Genomic DNA, 18,494 nt, shown 5'->3' with positions numbered 1-18,494 from the left:
TTTCGTAGCGTGGCTCAAGCACTTTCACCATATTTTAAACCCTTTGTTTTCCACAACAGAGTATGGCCTCATGTCTGCAGCGATAAACATCCCAATAGATTTGGTGATGGCTTCAGCCCGGTCTGATTCTGAAGCAAAGGGCTTAAATACCGCGGTGAGAAGTTGTCTCTTGGCTGAGTTGGCTCCTGTCACTGACACACCAGAGTGATGACACTTTAAATGTGTGTCCATGCTCCATGTATTTCCATGATCATATGGCTTCCTTGTGGCACAATGCCTACACACCGTAATGGTGTTGTCCACCACCCTTCTTCCATCATCATATTTGACAGGGAAGCCAACATGCTCCCATACATGAGACTTAAATGAAGCTGGAGGCTTTTCCAGTTGTTCAGCTCCTCCACTAGCCATGGCTGTCACTGCTCTTTTTTTCTTTGCTTTTTGCAACATTTTTCAGCTGTGCTAACATCATTGCAAAAGGGTTTTCTAATGATCAATTAGCCTTTTTAAAATGATAAACTTGGATTAGCTATCACAACGTGCCATTGGAACACAGGAGTGATGGTTGCTGATAACGGGCCTCTGTACGCCTATGTAGGTATTCCATTAAAAGCCGTTTCCAGCTACAATAGTCATTTACAACATTAACAATGTCTACACTGTTTCTGATCAATTTTATGTTATTTTAATTGACAAAAAATGTGCTTTTCTTTAAAAAACAAGGACATTTCTAAGTGACCCTTAGACGGTAGCATCTTTAAATTTCAATATTTTTTTACATTTCCATTCGGGCAGCTTAACTTTATTCTTGTGATACTTAAAAAAAAAAAAATGTTTTACTTGTCCTGGACAAGAGGACAATCGTTAATGTTGAGGCCTGTCTGATTTGTGTTCATCCATTTCTGTGGCTGTACCCTAAAGATTATTTTCTTGTAGGTACATACGGCTGTACGGCAGGAAGTTCAGCAAGGAGGACCATGTGCTGTTCATCAAGCTGCTGTACGAGCTGATCACCATCGACAAGCTGGAAATCAGTATGATGCAAGGCCTAGCCCGGCTACTCATCAACCTCCTCAAGTAAGACCACACATATGGTCCGTATGTATACACTCACACAGTCACGCATGCAAACACACTCACATTGACAAGCTGGAGATCAGCATGATAACTGGCCCTTCTACTCATCAACCTCGAAATGTAAGCAACACACACACCTCCATTAACAATCTTGAGACCAGTATGATGCAACGCTTCATCCACCTCATCAATCAATGTCACATAATGTCACTCTAAGCCTTTGATCATGTACTTCTTGCGGGTGTATTGTTTTCCTCCGAATTGTGTGAGAAGCTCGAGTGTCACTCATGTTTCAGAGTTGAAATACCCTCCATAAATTGAACCCTCTGACCACATAATTGTGTGAGAAGCTTTTTGAGGCAAGGGTGACATGATGGTTTCAATTAAGTCTTTAACATATTTTAACCCCACCTAATCTATTTCTAACAGGAAAACAGAGTTGCTGTCGCGTGAGGACCTGGAGTTGCCTTGGAGACCACTGTACGAGCTGCATGACAGGATCCTCTACTCAAAGACAGAACACCTGGGCCTCAACTGGTTCCCCAAGTACGCCCCTCTTCTCTTTTACCAGAACGGTTAAAAACATGCAGCCTTTTTTATTTTATTTTTATTTTATTTTTTGAAATCCACATATTCACACATTGAAACCAACCCAACCAATATAGGTTCTTCCCATTTTGAGCCCTCCCTCTATAAGCAGGAAGGTGGTGGGTGCCCCGTTTCTACCTTTGTTTGTTACGGAGCTCACTTCTGAATCTCTAGTGGTGGTATAAATGAATTTATTGTGAAATGTAGCTGGCTTTGTGTCAGTTAATCCGTTGGAGATTTGTTGGTACTGCCACGGTTCTGACTATTACAGTTCAACACACAGTTCATTCAGTTTCCCTTTGCCTCCCTCCTTGATGCATCCTTTCATAAGGCGTCAGCATGCTTCAGTTTGGCTGGCTGCTAGCCGAAGCTGGCCGGGCGACCCAAACGAGTAGCTCGCGGACTCCCTTAAGACATTCGCTTGAAAAAACAACTTATCGAAGTCCAAAACTAACAAAAATGTCACAATGTTATGATAATATATGCACACACTCTTCCAGACTGTTTTGGCTGGGAAGCATGCTGATGCATTTACATGCGAAGATTGTTATCCCTGCCCATTTTTGTAGGTTAGGGTCATTTCATGTAAGTTGTCAAATCTGTACCAACACACCCCCTGGTTGCATATAGCCGAGGACCCCCCCTCCCACCCCTTTTCTCCCAGCAAGCAGTGCGAGGTGCTCTTGTATAGTGCTATGGAAACATTGTGTTACAACAAAGCCTTGCTAGCACATAACAATGGGCTCCCACAAAGGGAAGCAAGTTACCCCGGTTTATTGATACTTGCTCCCTTTTGTAAAAATAAATAAATGAAGGAGCAGTGAAAAAAAAAAAAGAGAAAATGTGCAATGACACTGCGGTACAAAAAAAGGTGTTAGAATTTGATATTGAAATGGATTGGCTTTTCATAGTGTGAATCTGAATCTGTTTTTATGCCTTTGTTTCCTCTCACATTCAGTTCTCTACGGCCTCGTGCTTCCTCTAAACACATAATGATAAAATTGTTTCAGAGGTGGTAAGGACAACGCTTCTCTTTTGTGATAAAAAATAAAATGTATTTCATCCTTTTATTCAGGCACTCTTTGGTTTTTATTTGTATATGTTGCATGTTGAAAACCAAAAAGCACACTGGACACCCCCACGCAGCTGGTTTGACATAAAATCAACTACAAATCAACCTAAAACCAAAAAGCAATGTTAACATTTCACTCATATTGGAGACTGTCGCACTGCATCTAACTGGACTCTATATCCCCCATACCCATTCTTTGTCAAGTCCCATATGATTTGGTGGTTTGACCTGCTTTGTCAGCACTGGAGGTTTTGCAGCAGTACCCACTAGAGTAGCCTAGCACATTCTGAAGTCAACTGTTTCTAAACGGCCATGATGGACAACTTTTTCGTGGTGCTAAAGAGCACAGATTTGTGCAACAACAAAGAAAATGCTTCCTTATAATGTACATTGTTAAAGAAAAGTTTCAAATTTGGCCTAAATCACGCCACCAGATAATAAAGTTTGCCGTGTTTCTTTGCACTTATCTGTGCTCTTTTGTGCCACAACTGTTGTCCCATATCTGTGAGTGAGAGTCATTGTAAGGGTAGTTTGAAGCTCTTGTATCATGTTCACCCTGGTATACTGGTATAAGATGGGGGTGATTATCACATGTTTCACCCAAGTATTCTAAAGGTCATTGGGTTTGGGGTTACCCAGGGTTGAGTGTTGGAGCCGTTGGTGTTCTGGTCATGCTACTTTGGATTTGTAATTCAGAGCATGAGTTTGGGGATTGTCAGTGTGGTCGGTCTGTGGGAAGTAGACCTATAAGAGAACTAATAGTTGGGTCCCAAAAATCTCTCCTTCCTCCTGAAGTGTGCACTCTTTCACTACTGTGAACAAGTGCACATTTCTGGAGAAAAGAAGAGATTAGGCTATTGGGACGCACCCCAACTCACTCAAGCCCTGAGATGCAAAGCCAGGAGCCCTTGGCAGAAGTCGCTCATCTGTGTAGTTCCCATTAGTCTATTAAATTAAAGCAATGCAGTGCGGTTGATTTGAAAGAGACTTGAATAAGTTTGCGTTTAGCGCGTGGTTGAATGGGATAGACGAGGCAGTTACAACGCATGACTTGAGCTCGGTGTGTGAGTGGTGGGAAGGCAGGGTGTTTGAGCTCACGGTGTGAGTGATGGTTTGCGGGTGTTTGAGCTCAGTGTGTGTGAGTGACGGCAGGAGGTTTCGAGGGTGTTTGAGCTCAGGGTGTGTGTGACGGCAGGAGGTTTGAGGGTGTTTGAGCTCAGGGTGTGGGAGTGGCGGAAAGGCAGGGGGATTGAGGGTGTTTGAGCTCAGGGGGTGTGAGTGACGGCAGGAGGTTTTGAGGGTGTTTGAGCTCAGGGGGTGTGAGTGACGGCAGGAGGTTTTGAGGGTGTTTGAGCTCAGGGGGTGTGAGTGACGGCAGGAGGTTTTGAGGGTGTTTGAGCTCAGGGTGTGAGTGGCGGGAAGGCAGGAGGTTTGAGCTCAGGGTGTGGGAGTGGCGGGAAGGCAGGGGGATTGAGGGTGTTTGAGCTCAACGGCTGAGGTTATATTGTTCTCAGATAAATCTTTTGACACTTATGACACTGAGTTGAGTGACCAAGCTGTTCATAATGATGGTAACATTCAGAAATGGGCCCAACCGTAACCAAACCAAAGCCTGTAACAGCAGTCAGCAATACTACAGTGTAGCCTGGTGTTGGCTGTATTATTTAGGCAGCAAACGGAAGAAAATGGACTGAATGGGAGGGACTACTTGAAGTTGTCCAATAAGAAACATTAATTTCAGTTTTTTTCTTTGTGTGCCCTGAGCACAACTGAGATATGTTTACTGTTTAGTCAGGCTAGGTGATTTTAAAAAGCCTAAAACAATAGGCACCCTCCATTTAAGGTACACTCTCTCCACTGTTAAGATCAGCGTTCATTACAAGTATTAACGGCTAGACCTACTATTTACATAAAGCCTCAGTCCCAGTCATTTTCTCTCCAAGACAATTCCCTAAGCCCAATAAAAAGCCCCATTCTGATGATTCTGAATGAACAGAGTACATCTGTTAAATTATTTACCATTCATGTTCTGCTGTTACACTGCTGGCCCAGGGCCATCCAGGACAAAAGTTGAACGGCCCTGGGATAGTCACATTGTTGTAGTCAATGACTTTAGTTCAGTTTGTTTCTGTAGTCCTTTTGTCACGCTATGCCAGTTTGTGTGTCCCTAATTTCCTTGCTGTTTCTATGTACACACATGGTCCTCACATCCCTTACTTTTGATCAGTGCTTGAGTTGAGCCGGTCCAGACATTTGTCTCTCTACTGCTTGATTACAGACCTCTCAGAGTACTCGCTCTAAAATATGAACAATGCTGTAACTTAAAATGAGCACCACAGCTCAAGTGAGTACCCAAGCCAGCACCTTTCTCATTACATTTCAAGCACCGCTTTTGATGAGCATGTACTAAACGTGGAATTTCAATGTGAGTGATTTGGCTGTACCAGCATGCAGTCAGTCAGCCTCATCATAATTGCATTGGTGTGTTCAGTGTGCTCGTTGTTTCATTAACAGCCACCTCTGTCTGTTCTGATGTCTCAACATCTCTCTCTCTTTCCTCTCTCTTTCCTCTTCTCTCTCTCTTTCCTCTCTCTTTCCTCTTCTCTCTCTCTCTCTTTCCTCTCCTCTCTCTCTCTCTCTTTCCTCTCTTCTCTCTCTCTCTCTCTCTCTCTCTCTCTCTCTCTCGTTCCTCTTCTCTCTTGTCTTTTCTCTTTCCCCCCCAGCTCGGTGGAAAACGTTCTGAAAACACTTGTGAAAAGCTGCAGACCGTAAGTATATATTTTTAAACCCCTATATGAAATATACTGTATGTCTTTTTAAAGACTTCAGTTGCTGAGCTCGTGGTTGCATTTACTCTTGGGACACTTTTGGTGAACACTAACACAGGCATATCATCTGAAGAGTTAATGTATTATTACAATATGGCCTGTTATCCATCTGTTCTTGTCAAGGTCATGCTACCTAGAACTCCTGTGTGGTCTGAGGCACTGCATCGCAGTGCTAGCTGTGCCACTAGAGATTCTGGGTTCGAGTCCAGGCTCTGTCGCAGCTGACCGCGACCGGGAGACCCATTGGGCGGTGCACAATTGGCCCAGCGTCGTCCAGATTAGTGGAGGGTTTGGCCGAGAGGGATGTCCTTGTCCCATCGCACACTAGTGACTCCTGTGGCGGTCCAGGCGCAGTGCACACTGACACGGTCGCCAGGTGTACGGTGTTTCCTCCGACACATTGGTGCGGCTGGCTTCCAGATTAAGTGGGCATTGTGTCAAGAAGCAGTGCGGTTGGGTTGTGTTTCGGAGGACGCATGTCTCTCGACCTTCGCCTCTCCCGGGTTCGTACAGGAGTTGCAGCGATGAGACAAGACTGTAACTACCAATTGGATACCACGAAATTGGGGAGAAAAAGGGGTGCTAGCTAGTTCCATCCCTGGATGCCTGGCAAGGATATATTTTGCATTTTGGTGTATACAACTCCATCACACACTCCTTGCACATCAAATCAAACTTTATTTGTCACATGCGTCGAATTTGTATTTTTTAATTTGACCTTTATTTAACCAGGTAAGCTAGTTGAGAACAAGTTCACGACTGTCTTGGTGTGTTTGGACCATAATAGTTTGTTGGTGATGTGGACACCAAGGAACTTAACTCTCGACCTGCTCCACTACAGCCCCATCGATGTTAATGGGGGCCTGTTCGGCCCCCCTTTTCCTGTAGTCCACGATCAGCTCCTTTGTCTTGCTCACATTGAGGAAGTGGTTGTTGTCCTGGCACCACACTGCCAGGTCTCTGACCTCCTCCCGATAGGCTGTCTCATCATTGTTGGTGATCAGGCATACCACTGTTGTGTCGTCAGGAAACTTAATGATGGTGTTGGAGTCGCAGTCGTGGGTGAACAGGGAGTACAGGAGGGGACTAAGCACGCACCCCTTAAGGGCCCCAGTGTTGAGGATCAGCGTGGCAGATGTGTTGTTGCTTACTCTTACCACTTGGGGCGGCCCGTCAGGAAGTCCAGGATCCAGTTGCAGAGGGAGATGTTTAGTCCTAGAGTCATTAGCTTAGTGATGAGCTTTGTGGGCACTATGGTGTTGAACGCTGAGCTGTAGTCGAACAGCATTCTCACATTGGTGTTCCTTTTGTCCAGGTGGGAAAGGGCAGTGTGGAGTGCAATTGAGACTGCGTCATCTGTGGATCTGTTGGGGCGGTATGCGATTTGGAGTCGGTCTAGGGTATCTAGGATGATGCTGTTTATGTGAGCCATGACCAGCCTTTCATAACACTTCATGTCTACCGACGTGAGCGCTACCGGGTGTTAGTCATTTAGGCAGGTTACCTTTGCTTCCTTGTGCACAGGGACTATTTTAACCGCTCACAGGCAGGGTGGCAGAGGTTTGTGTGTGTGTGTGCAAGTGTCAAGAAGCTTAGTCACTCAGTTGAGTCCCTGAGTTACTTGCTTCTGCAGCGACTGAGACTTAATCCTATTATCCGATCTAATTCTGGCCTGGTAGAGTTTCCTGTTACTGTGAGCAGAGAAGTAGGGATTGAGAGAGCCCTTTGGGGCCAGGGGTCCTCAACATCAGTGAAGTAGGGACTGAGAGAGAAGAGAGAGTGAGCCCTTTGGGGCCAGGAGCACTCAGCAGCAGAGTAGCCTAATGCAAGGCATGTTAAGGAGTTTAATGAAGATCAATTGCAACTGCAAAGCGATGGGAAGGACATGAGAAGGGAATTGGATAGTAGTACATATTGTTATTTTGGATTTTCCGGCCATTCAATTGAATTGGAATGTGTAGGTAGAAAGAACTGCAGTTGTTGGCCATGCAAAACTGCTCTTCTGCGGTCCAAGTGCTGATGCTGTTGTGTTCACACAAACCTGCTCACTATTTGATTACATTAGCTATACTGATGCTGTTTTATATCAGCAAACGCCAGCTTAACTGCCATTGTTTCATATACACATTTTATTTGATTCCATTGCCATAGCTGCGAAAATAGAAATTCTAATAATATGAATCTATTTCTGTCTGCCAACCAATGGTTTGTGGCCATGGTCAAGGCCTACGTGCAGCATTGCTCTTTGCATGTCTAGGAGTAGGATGCTTTGGCGTCAATTATTTATAAAATAGTACATAAATGATTTGTATGATGATTGCCATATACACATCACACATTGTTTGTCCTTGGCGAGGGGTTAAACAACTTTATTATGCTCATTTTAGATGCTTGTAGTGTTATGGCTGATATACACCACACCAAACTACAGGCCTTTATGATGGCACTGTAAATACAGGCCTTTATGATGGCACTGTAAATACAGGCCTTTATGATGGCACTTTAAATACAGGCCTTTATGATGGCACTGTAAATACAGGCCTTTGTGATATCTTATTTTATTCTTCAGGTATTTTCCGGAGTCGGCCACCCAGGAGATGTTGGAGGAGTGGCGTCCACTGCTCTGTCCATTTGACGTGACCATGCAGAGAGCAATAGGATACTTAGAGCTCTTCCTTCCCACCACCCTACCCCCAGAGCTGCACCACAAGGGCTTCAAGTGAGAACACACACCTCTGCCACCTCCCCAAAGGGTTGCATAATTACAGAAACTCCCAAAGTGCACAGGTTTTTCAGAAATCCCAGTTGAGGGATTCCCTTCCAGCTTATTGCCTTCTGATTACAGGAACGTTTCTGGAATATTTCAACCTTACGTCATCCCAAAACTTGGATTTAAATGACCATTTCAATTTTATTCTCCAATAAAAAAACAAATATGAACACTGTGTAAATGCCACCGTTGAGATGTGTTGTGTGTGTGCAGTATGCTTCAGCTATGAGATGTTGTGTGTGTGTGTGTGTGTGTGTGTGTGTGTGTGTGTGTGCAGTATGCTTCAGCTATGAGATGTGTGTGTGTGTGCAGTATGCTTCAGCTATGAGGTGTGTGTGTGCAGTATGCTTCAGCTATGAGGTGTGTGTGCGCAGTATGCTTCAGCTTTGAGGTGTGTGTGGGTGCAGTATGCTTCAGCTATGAGGTGTGTGTGGGGGTGCAGTATGCTTCAGCTATGAGGTGTGTGTGTGTGTGTGTGTGTGTGCGCAGTATGCTTCAGCTATGAGGTGTGTGTGGGTGCAGTATGCTTCAGCTATGAGGTGTGTGTGGGGGTGCAGTATGCTTCAGCTATGAGGTGTGTGTGCGTGCGCAGTATGCTTCAGCTATGAGGTATGTGTGTGTGTGTGTGTGTGCGCAGTATGCTTCAGCTATGAGATGTGGTGTGTGTGCAGTATGCTTCAGCTATGAGATGTGTTGTGTGTGCAGTATGCTTCAGCTATGAGATGTGTTGTGTGTGCAGTATGCTTCAGCTATGAGATGTGTTGTTTGTGCAGTATGCTTCAGCTTTGAGGTGTGTGGGTGCAGTATGCTTCAGCTATGAGGTGTGTGTGGGGGTGCAGTATGCTTCAGCTATGAGGTGTGTGTGTGTGTGTGTGTGTGTGTGTGTGTGTGTGTGTGTGTGTGTGTGTGTGCGCGCGCGCAGTATGTTTCAGCTATGAGGTGTGTGTGTGCGCGCAGTATGTTTCAGCTATGAGGTGTGCGTGCGCGCGCAGTATGCTTCAGCTATGAGGTGTGCGTGCGCGCGCAGTATGCTTCAGCTATGAGGTGTGTGTGCGCGCAGTATGCTTCAGCTATGAGGTGTGTGTGCGCAGTATGCTTCAGCTATGAGGTGTGTGTGCGCAGTATGCTTCAGCTATGAGGTGTGTGTGCGCAGTATGCTTCAGCTATGAGGTGTGTGCGCAGTATGCTTCAGCTATGAGGTGTGTGTGTGTGCGCGCACAGTATTCTTCAGCTATGAGGTGTGTGTGTGTGCGCGCAGTATGCTTCAGCTATGAGGTGTGTGTGCGCAGTATGCTTCAGCTATGAGGTGTGTGTGTGTGTGCACAGTATGTTTCAGCTATGAGGTGTGTGTGTGTGCGCGCGCAGTATGCTTCAGCTATGAGGTGTGTGCGTGGTATGCTTCAGCTATGAGGTGTGTGTGTGTGCGCGGTATGCTTCAGCTATGAGGTGTGTGTGTGTGCGCGGTATGCTTCAGCTATGAGGTGTGTGTATGCGCGGTATGCTTCAGCTTTGAGATGTGTGTGTGCAGTATGCTTCGAGATATATGTGGGTGCAGTATGCTTCAGCTATGAGGTGTGTGTGTGCGCAGTATGCTTCAGCTATGAGGTGTGTGTGCGCAGTATGCTTCAGCTATGAGGTTTGTGTGTATGCGCGGTATGCTTCAGCTTTGAGATATGTGCGTGCAGTATGCTTCAGCTATGAGGTGTGTGCGGGTGCAGTATGCTTCAGCTATGAGGTGTGTGCGGGCGCAGTATGCTTCAGCTATGAGGTGTGTGGCTCAGTTGGTAGAGCATGGTGTTTGCAATGCCAGGGTTGTGAGTTCGATTCCCACGGGGGGCCAGTACAAAAAAAATGCATGAAATGTATGCATTCACTACTGTAATTCGCTCTGGATAAGAGCGTCTGCTAAATGACTAAAATGTAAATGTAATTGCTGAAGCATACTGCGCACACACACCTCATAGCTGAACCATACTGCGCGCGCACACACCTCATAGCTGAAGCATACTGCGCGCACATATCTCAAAGCGCAGTATGGTTCAGCTATGAGGTGTGTGCGCGCGCAGTATGGTTCAGCTATGAGGTGTGTGTGTGTGTGCGCGCGCAGTATGCTTCAGCTATGAGGTGTGTGTGTGTGTGTGCGCAGTATGCTTCAGCAATTACATTTACATTTTAGTCATTTAGCAGACGCTCTTATCCAGAGCGACTTACAGTAGTGAATGCATACATTTCATGCATTTTTTTTGTACTGGCCCCCCGTGGGAATCGAACCCACAACCCTGGCATTGAAAACACCATGCTCTACCAACTGAGCCACAGGGAAGTAAATGTAAAATGTGTGTGTGCAGTATGCTTCAGCTATGAGGAGTGTGTGGGCGCAGTGTGCTTCAGCTATGAGGCGTGTGTGGGCGCAGTGTGCTTCAGCTATGATGCGTGTGTGGGCGCAGTGTGCTTCAGCTATGAGGCGTGTGTGTGTGTGCGGGCGCAGTGTGCTTCAGCTGTGAGGCGTGTGTGTGTGTGCGGGCGTAGTGTGCTTCAGCTGTGAGGCGTGTGTGTGTGTGTGTGCGGGCGGGCGCAGTATGCTTCAGCTGTGAGGCGTGTGTGTGTGTGCGTGCGGGCGCAGTATGCTTCAGCTGTGAGGCGTGTGTGTGTGTGTGCGTGCGGGCGCAGTATGCTTCAGCTGTGAGGCGTGTGTGTGTGCGTGCGGGCGCAGTATGCTTCAGCTGTGAGGCGTGTGTGTGTGTGTGCGTGCGGGCGCAGTATGCTTCAGCTGTGAGGCGTGTGTGTGTGGGCGCAGTATGCTTCAGCTGTGAGGCGTGTGTGTGTGCGGGCGCAGTATGCTGCAGCTGTGAGGCGTGGGTGTGTGTGCAGTGTGCTTCAGCTGTGAGGTGTGTGTGCAGTGTGCTTCAGCTATGAGGTGTGTGTGTGGGCAGTATGCTTCAGTATGTATGAGAGTTTGTTTTCTGATCACCAGGTTGTGGTTTGATGAGCTCATCAGCTTGTGGGTGGCAGTACAGAACCTTCCAGGTTGGGAGGTGGTAAGTTGGACAACATTCACTTAATTGACATACTGGTGTGTGGTAGTATTAGCCGAATGCCAGATCTGTTTGTGCTGTCTTGACAAGTTGGCACAAACGGATCTGGAACCAGGCTATTGTAGTACAGTTTCCAACATTCTGTTTGATAGACAAAACTTTTAACTGTTCGCTAGATATTCCTCAATTAAAGTTTTCCTTATTCATTTGTTTTTTCCCCCACAGCATCTTGTCAACCTGTTTGCCCGCTTGGCCAACGACAACATTGGCTACATTGACTGGGACCCATATATACCCAAGGTATGGACACTCCTCCATCAATAACCTTTGTCTAGCTGTGCCTATAGAACTACCCCATTACTCCACCCCCAATGGTCTCTTCTAGCAGGTCCCAATTCACTCCCTGCCCCTATTCCCTTTGTCTTAACACTTTGATGTTTACTGAACTATAAGGTGTAAGCAGTACAGATATGCATAACGTTGAAGGGTTAGGGCCAAGTGTGCCAGTTGGAGTGTCAAGTGTTTTTGCAACATGCTGAAATCTTACCCTCTTCATTTGACCTGTGACCTTAGTTATTGGTGTGCATGTCATAGCAGACCAGACAGCCACTGAAAGTGCTGCCTGTTAGTGGCTCGATCTACAGTATCACATTTCCCTGTTGGTCTTCCTGGCTTGCAACATGTCTTTCGCCATGTTTTTATATGTTATTGCCCAACATGCCCTGATCTCAAATGTGATGTAATGAAATGGATGAACATTATTTAAAAGAAATCCTGTGATCAGAAAAAGTAATTGGACAATGCATTCAATGACTGAACAATAAAGTATTCCATCTTCACATGGATTGCTCCTTTTTGATTCCAGATCTTCACCAGAGTGCTGCGTAGTCTGAACCTCCCGGTGGGGACCAGTCAGATGCTGGTTCCCAGATACCTGACAAACGCCTACGATGTCGCACACGTGGTCCTCTGGGTCTCAGCTTTACTGGTCAGTCACTATTCACAATCAGTGTTGCCCAATCAATGCTTTTTATAGCTCTTCAAGTTTATTTCAATGTTTTCATGTGTAATTGATTGATTGGAAATTTAGTCAATCATTTTTAGAGGGGTAAAAATACAGTAATCCTACAATACAATGCCAGATCACAACACAATAATACTTTGGAATAAGCATAGTGCTGTTCTGTTGGATACTGCTGTTGCCGGTAGACTTCCAGTCATTGGGCTAACGTTAGTTAGCATTGGCTCACGATGGAATGATAGTTGTGTTAATGGAATAATCCGTTATGTTTTTCATGTTGTTAAGCATCTGTTGTTTGTGTGATGGCAGGGAGGCCCCAGTAAACAAGCCCAGGCACAGCTCAGTGGCCTTTTCAACAGCATCACGTCTTTCTTCCACCCATCCAACCATGGACGCTGGCTGGTGAGTCACTGCAACGTTCACTTCTACAATGTTTACCCAGACGGGCACCTCATTCTCCTAACAAACCTTCGTTGCACTGGCATACCTGCATACTCAAATCACAGTCAAAGTGACTAGCTCTCTGAACGTGCCCCACATTCCCCTTCTCCTTGCTCCAGAAGCTTCCCTAGGCCTCCTGGCAGTTGCCTCTCCAGCCCTCCAAGCACGGGTTTGTGTACATACCGTTCGTTCAGAAAAAATGTCCTGATGACACACGAGAGTGGCAGCTGCCAGCAGTGCTATAAAAGGTCAGCGAGATATCCGGGGCTCATGCCAGTCTTTTCTAGAAACATCCAACCTCCGTCATCAGACCAGAGCCTCAGGCTGCAAGCTGTGTCTTCAGTCATACACAATCCTTTATTTATGGCAGAGGGACTCAGACCTTGGTTCAATTACCATTACCAATACTTAACCTGGGATTCATTGAGCTTGCCTGACGCAATGGAACCAATAGAATGGTCACAAAAATGCACACCCTGCACTCCAGGCAGGCTAAAGCAAACTCTAAAAGTTTTTGACCCCAGGTCTGGAGGTAGAGTTGTGACCCCGTTATGTTTCTGGTAAACCCCATCAACTCGTGAGATGTTCTCCTGATTTGTTTTCAGGAGTTAGTCCTATTGCAGTGTAGGGGAATGGAAACAGACAATCTCACGCTCTTGTGATCTGTGTCCAATATAAAAGTACCATGCATCCTGAGTCGGCTAAAGTAGGATAGTAATGTAGTCCTCATCGCTATAGTGACAGTAATGTACCTGTTAGAGGTAGACCGATTAATCGGAATGGCCGATTTAATTAGGGCCGATTTTTCAAATTTTCATAACAATCGGAAATCGGTATTTTTGGCCACCGATTATTTTTTTTACACCTTTATTTAACTAGGCAAGTCAGTTAAGAACACATTCTTATTTTCAATGATGGCCAAGGAACGTTGTGTTAACTGCCTTGTTCAGGGGCAGAATGACAGATTTTTACCTTGTCAGCTCAGGGATTCAATCTTGCAACCTTACGGTTAACTAGTCTAACGCTCTAACCACCTGCTTTACATTGCACTCAGCGAGGTTACGCGAATGCATAAGAATCCAAGGTAAGTTGCTAGCTAGCATTAAACTTATCTTATAAAAAACAATCAATCAATCATAATCACTCGTTAACTACACATGGTTGATGATATTACTAGTTTATCTAGCCTGTCCTGCGTTGCATATAATCACTTAGGTACACGTTGCTCCAACCATAAACATCAATGCCTTTCTTAAAATCAATACACAGAAGCATATATTTTTAAACCTGCATATTTAGCTAAAAGAAATCCAGGTTAGCAGGCAATATTAACCAGGTGAAATTGTGTCATTTTGCGTTCATTGCACGCAGTCAGGGTATATGCAACAATTTGGGCCGCCTGGCTCGTTGCGAACTAATTTGCCAGAATTTTACGTAATTATGACATAACATTGAGGGTTGTGCAATGTAACAGGAATAAAGTTTTGTTTTCGATATGATAGTTTCCGGATTCGACCATATTAATGACCTAAGGCTCGTGTTTCTGTGTGTTATTATGTTATAATTAAGTCTATGATTTGATAGAGCAGTCTGACTGAGCGGTGGTAGGCACCAGCAGGCTCGTAAGCATTCATTCAAAATAGCACTTTCGTGCGTTTTGCCAGCAGCCCTTCGCAATGCATTGCGCTGTTTATGACTTCAAGCCTGTCAACTCCCAAGACGAGGCTTGTGTAACCCATGTGAAATGGCTAGCTAGTTAGCCGGGTGCGCGCTAATAGCGTTTCAAACGTCACTCGCTATGAGACTTGGAGTAGTTGTTTCCCCTTCCTCTACATGGGTAACGCTGCTTCGAGGGTGGCTGTTGTCGATGTGTTCCTGGTTCGAGCCCAGGTAGGAGCGAGGAGAGGGACGGAAGCTATACTGTTACACTGGCAATTCTAAAGTGCCTATAAGATCATCCAATAGTCAAAGGTATATGAAATACAAATCGTATAGAGAGAAATAGTCCTATAATTCCTATAATAACTACAACCTAAAACATCTTACCTGAGGATATTGAAGACTCATGTTAAAAGGAACCACCAGCTTTCATATGTTCTCATGTTCTGAGCAAGGAACTTAAACGTTAGCTTTTTTACATGGCACATATTGCACTTATACTTCTCCAACACTTTGTTTTTGCATTATTTAAAACAAATTGAACATTTTTCATTATTTATGAGGCTAAATTGATTTTATTGATATATTATATTAAGTTAAAATAAGTGTCAATTCAGTATTGTTGTAATTGTCATTATTACAAATAAATAAATTAAAAAAATTAATCCGCCGATTAAATCGGTATCGGCGGTTTTGGGCCTTCAATAATCGGCACCGGCAAATCATAATCGGTCGACCTCTAGTACCTGTAATGTAGTCCTCATCGCTATAGTGACAGTAATGTACCTGTAGCGTAGTCCTTATCGCTATAATGACTGTACCTGTAATGTAGTCCTCATCGCTATAGTTACAGTAATGTGCCTGTAGTGTAGACCTCATCGCTATAGTGACAGTAATGCAGTCCTCGTCGCTATAGTGACAGTAATGCAGTGCTCGTCGCTATAGTGACAGTAATGCAGTGCTCGTCGCTATAGTGACAGTAATGTACCTGTAATGTAGTCATCATCGCTTTAGTGACGTAGAAAGACACGTCTTTTTTTAGAATTCATCAAATGCCTTTGGCCAGCCCCCGACATTCCCAAGATATGTCATTCTGTCACCCAATAAGGGAACTGGATCTGGGACAGAGATATTTCAGTCTTTATTGAGAATGTATGGGTTCAACAGTTAGAAAAGCCAAGGCAAGCTTTTTCAAGCACCCTGCCTTTCTAATGTCTTCGAAAGCCAAGTCAACAAACAGATTACCGATCATTTCGAATCCCACCGCACCTTCTCCGCTATGCAATCTGGTTTCAGAGCTGGTCATGGGTGCACCTCAGCCACGCTCAAGGTCCTAAACGATATCGTAACCGCCATCGATAAGAAACAATACTGTGCTGCCGTATTCATTGACCTGGCCAAGGCTTTCGACTCGGTCAATCACCACATCCTCATCAGCAGACTCAATAGCCTTGGTTTCTGAAATGATTGCCTCGCCTGGTTCACCAACTACTTCTCTGATAGAGTTCAATGTGTCAAATCGGATGGCCTGTTGTCCGGGCCTCTGGTAGTCTCTATGGGGTTGCCACAGGGTTCAATTCTTGGGCCAACTCTTTTCTCTGTATACATCAATGATGTCGCTCTTGCTGCTGGTGAGTCTCTGATTCACCTCTACGCAGACGACACCATTCTGTATACTTCTGGCCCTTCTTTGGATGCTGTGTTAACAACCCTCCAGACGAGCTTCAATGCCATACAACTCTCCTTCCGTGGCCTCCAACTGCTCTTAAATACAAGTAAAACTAAATGCATGCTCTTCAACTGATCGCTGCCTGCACCTGCCCGCCTGTCCAGCATCACTACTCCGGACGGTTCTGACTTAGAATATGTGGACAACTACAAATACCTAGGTGTCTTGTTAGACTGTAAGCGCTCCTTCCAGACTCACATCAAATATCTCCAATCCAAAGTTAAATCTAGAATTGGCTTCCTATTTTGCAACAAAGCATCCTTCACTCATGCTGCCAAACATACCCTCGTAAAACTGACCATCCTACCGATCCTTGACTTCGGCGATGTCATTTACAAAATGGCCTCCAATACCCTACTCAACAAACTGGATGCAGTCTATCACAGTGCCATCCGTTTTGTCACCAAAGTCCCATATACTACCCACCACTGCGACCTGTACGCTCTCGTTGGCTGGCCCTCGCTTCATACTCGTCGCCAAACCCACTGACTCCAGGTCATCTACAAGACCCTGCTAGGTAAAGTCCCCCCTTATCTCCGCTCACTGGTCACCATAGCAGCACCCACCTGTAGCACGGGCTCCAGCAGGTATATCTCTCTGGTCACCCCTAAAGCCAATTCCTCCTTTGGCCGTCTCTGCTGCCAATGACTGGAACGAACTACAAAAATCTCTGAAACTGGAAACACTTATCTCCCTCACTAGCTTTAAGCACTGGCTGTCAGAGCAGCTCACAGATCATTGCACCGGTACATAGCCCATCTATAATTTAGCCCAAACAACTACCCCTTCCCCTACTGTATTTATTTATTTATTTAGCTCTTTTGCACACCGTTATTTCTATTTCTACTTTGCACTTTCTTCCACTACAAATCTACCATTCCAGTGTTTTACTTGCTATATTGTATTTACTTTGCCACCATGGCCTTTTTGCCTTTACCTCCTGTATCTCACCTCATTTGCTCACATTGTGTATATACTTGTTTTTCTACTGTATTATTGACTGTATGCTTGTTTTACTCCATGTGTAACTCTGTGTTGTATGTGTCGAACTGCTTTGCTTTATCTTGGCCAGGTCACAATTGTAAATGAGAACTTGTTCTCAACTTGCCTACCTGGTGAAATAAAAAAAAATAAACAACTCACCTGAGATAAGCCTGTGCAAAATCAATAATTGACCTGAATCTATACTTAGAAAAGTTTCTGTGCAAGTCACTCTCTTCTTGCCCCTTAGTAGCTGTTGGTTTAGTGGCGTGGGGAGACGGACACAAGGTCCTGCTGTCCTGACAGGGTATTGGTTCTAAAGCCATGCTGTCCTGACAGGGTATTGGTTCTAAAGCCATGCTGTCCTGACAGGGTATTGGTTCTAAAGCCATGCTGTCCTGACAGGGTATTGGTTCTAAAGCCATGCTGTCCTGACAGGGTATTGGTTCTAAAGCCATGCTGTCCTGACAGGGTATTGGTTCTAAAGCCATGCTGTCCTGACAGGGTATTGGTTCTAAAGTCATGCTGTCCTGACAGGGTATTGGTTCTAAGGCCATGCTGTGCTCAATTTCACTGTACTTACTGAGTTGAAATGTAATTTACCTCAACCCTGGAAGGCACGCTATCACCACACTGTCGCACGCCCCTGTTTCACGTACCTGTCTGTCTTTGTCCTCATATCTGCCTCCCGGGCCAGCTTCTCTCTAACCCTGTATCTGTCTCACACCAGTCTCTCTGTCTCTCACACCTGTCTCTCTGTCTCTCACACCTCTCTCTCACACCTGTCTCTCGGTCTCTCACACCTGTCTCTCGGTCTCTCACACCTGTCTCTCGGTCTCTCACACCTGTCTCTCGGTCTCTCACACCTGTCTCTCGGTCTCTCACACCTGTCTCTCGGTCTCTCACACCTGCCTCTCGGTCTCTCACACCTGCCTCTCGGTCTCTCACACCTGCCTCTCGGTCTCTCACACCTGCCTCTCGGTCTCTCACACCTGCCTCACACCTGCCTCTCGGTGTCTCACACCTGCCTCTCGGTGTCTCACACCTGCCTCTCGGTGTCTCACACCTGCCTCTCGGTGTCTCACACCTGCCTCTCGGTGTCTCATGAGCTTAGATGGCTCTCAAATTAATCAGGTCTCTGCATATAAATACTTAGGGATATGGTTGGATGATAAACTGTATTTTAAAATGCATGTTTTAAAGGCTTCCTCTATAGAAACAGGACATGTTTGTCCTCTACAAATAGAAGACAAATTGTGCAAGCTACTTTTATGTCTGTTATAGATTATGGGG

At 45.4% G+C, this 18,494-nt stretch overlaps 1 protein-coding gene and 1 non-coding gene across 3 annotated transcripts in view; one reads left to right on the top strand and one right to left on the bottom strand.

Moving 5' to 3' along the window:
* The window catches only part of LOC106611227 (proteasome activator complex subunit 4B), an 89,408-nt gene that overhangs the window by 13,817 nt on the left and 57,097 nt on the right, over positions 1-18,494 (top strand). Inside the window, exons 2-10 of one of the 2 annotated variants that reach the window (XM_045724975.1) lie at positions 937-1,077; positions 1,507-1,623; positions 2,624-2,680; positions 5,461-5,505; positions 8,135-8,284; positions 11,310-11,373; positions 11,596-11,670; positions 12,236-12,358; positions 12,701-12,793. In XM_045724975.1, coding sequence (XP_045580931.1) covers positions 937-1,077; positions 1,507-1,623; positions 2,624-2,680; positions 5,461-5,505; positions 8,135-8,284; positions 11,310-11,373; positions 11,596-11,670; positions 12,236-12,358; positions 12,701-12,793 — 865 coding nt within the window. The remainder of the gene's footprint in view (positions 1-936; positions 1,078-1,506; positions 1,624-2,623; positions 2,681-5,460; positions 5,506-8,134; positions 8,285-11,309; positions 11,374-11,595; positions 11,671-12,235; positions 12,359-12,700; positions 12,794-18,494) is intronic. The other variant, XM_014211221.2, reaches the window with a different exon arrangement.
* trnae-uuc (transfer RNA glutamic acid (anticodon UUC)) lies at positions 10,586-10,660 on the bottom strand. The gene has a single exon. It is a non-coding gene; the product is annotated as a tRNA-Glu (tRNA).

The sequence above is a fragment of the Salmo salar genome, chromosome ssa01 (genome assembly GCF_905237065.1).
Source record: "Salmo salar chromosome ssa01, Ssal_v3.1, whole genome shotgun sequence".
Lineage (NCBI taxonomy): Eukaryota > Metazoa > Chordata > Actinopteri > Salmoniformes > Salmonidae > Salmo > Salmo salar.
The sequence above is the reverse complement of the archived record's forward strand: the minus strand, read 5'-3'. Positions and strand labels throughout refer to the sequence as shown.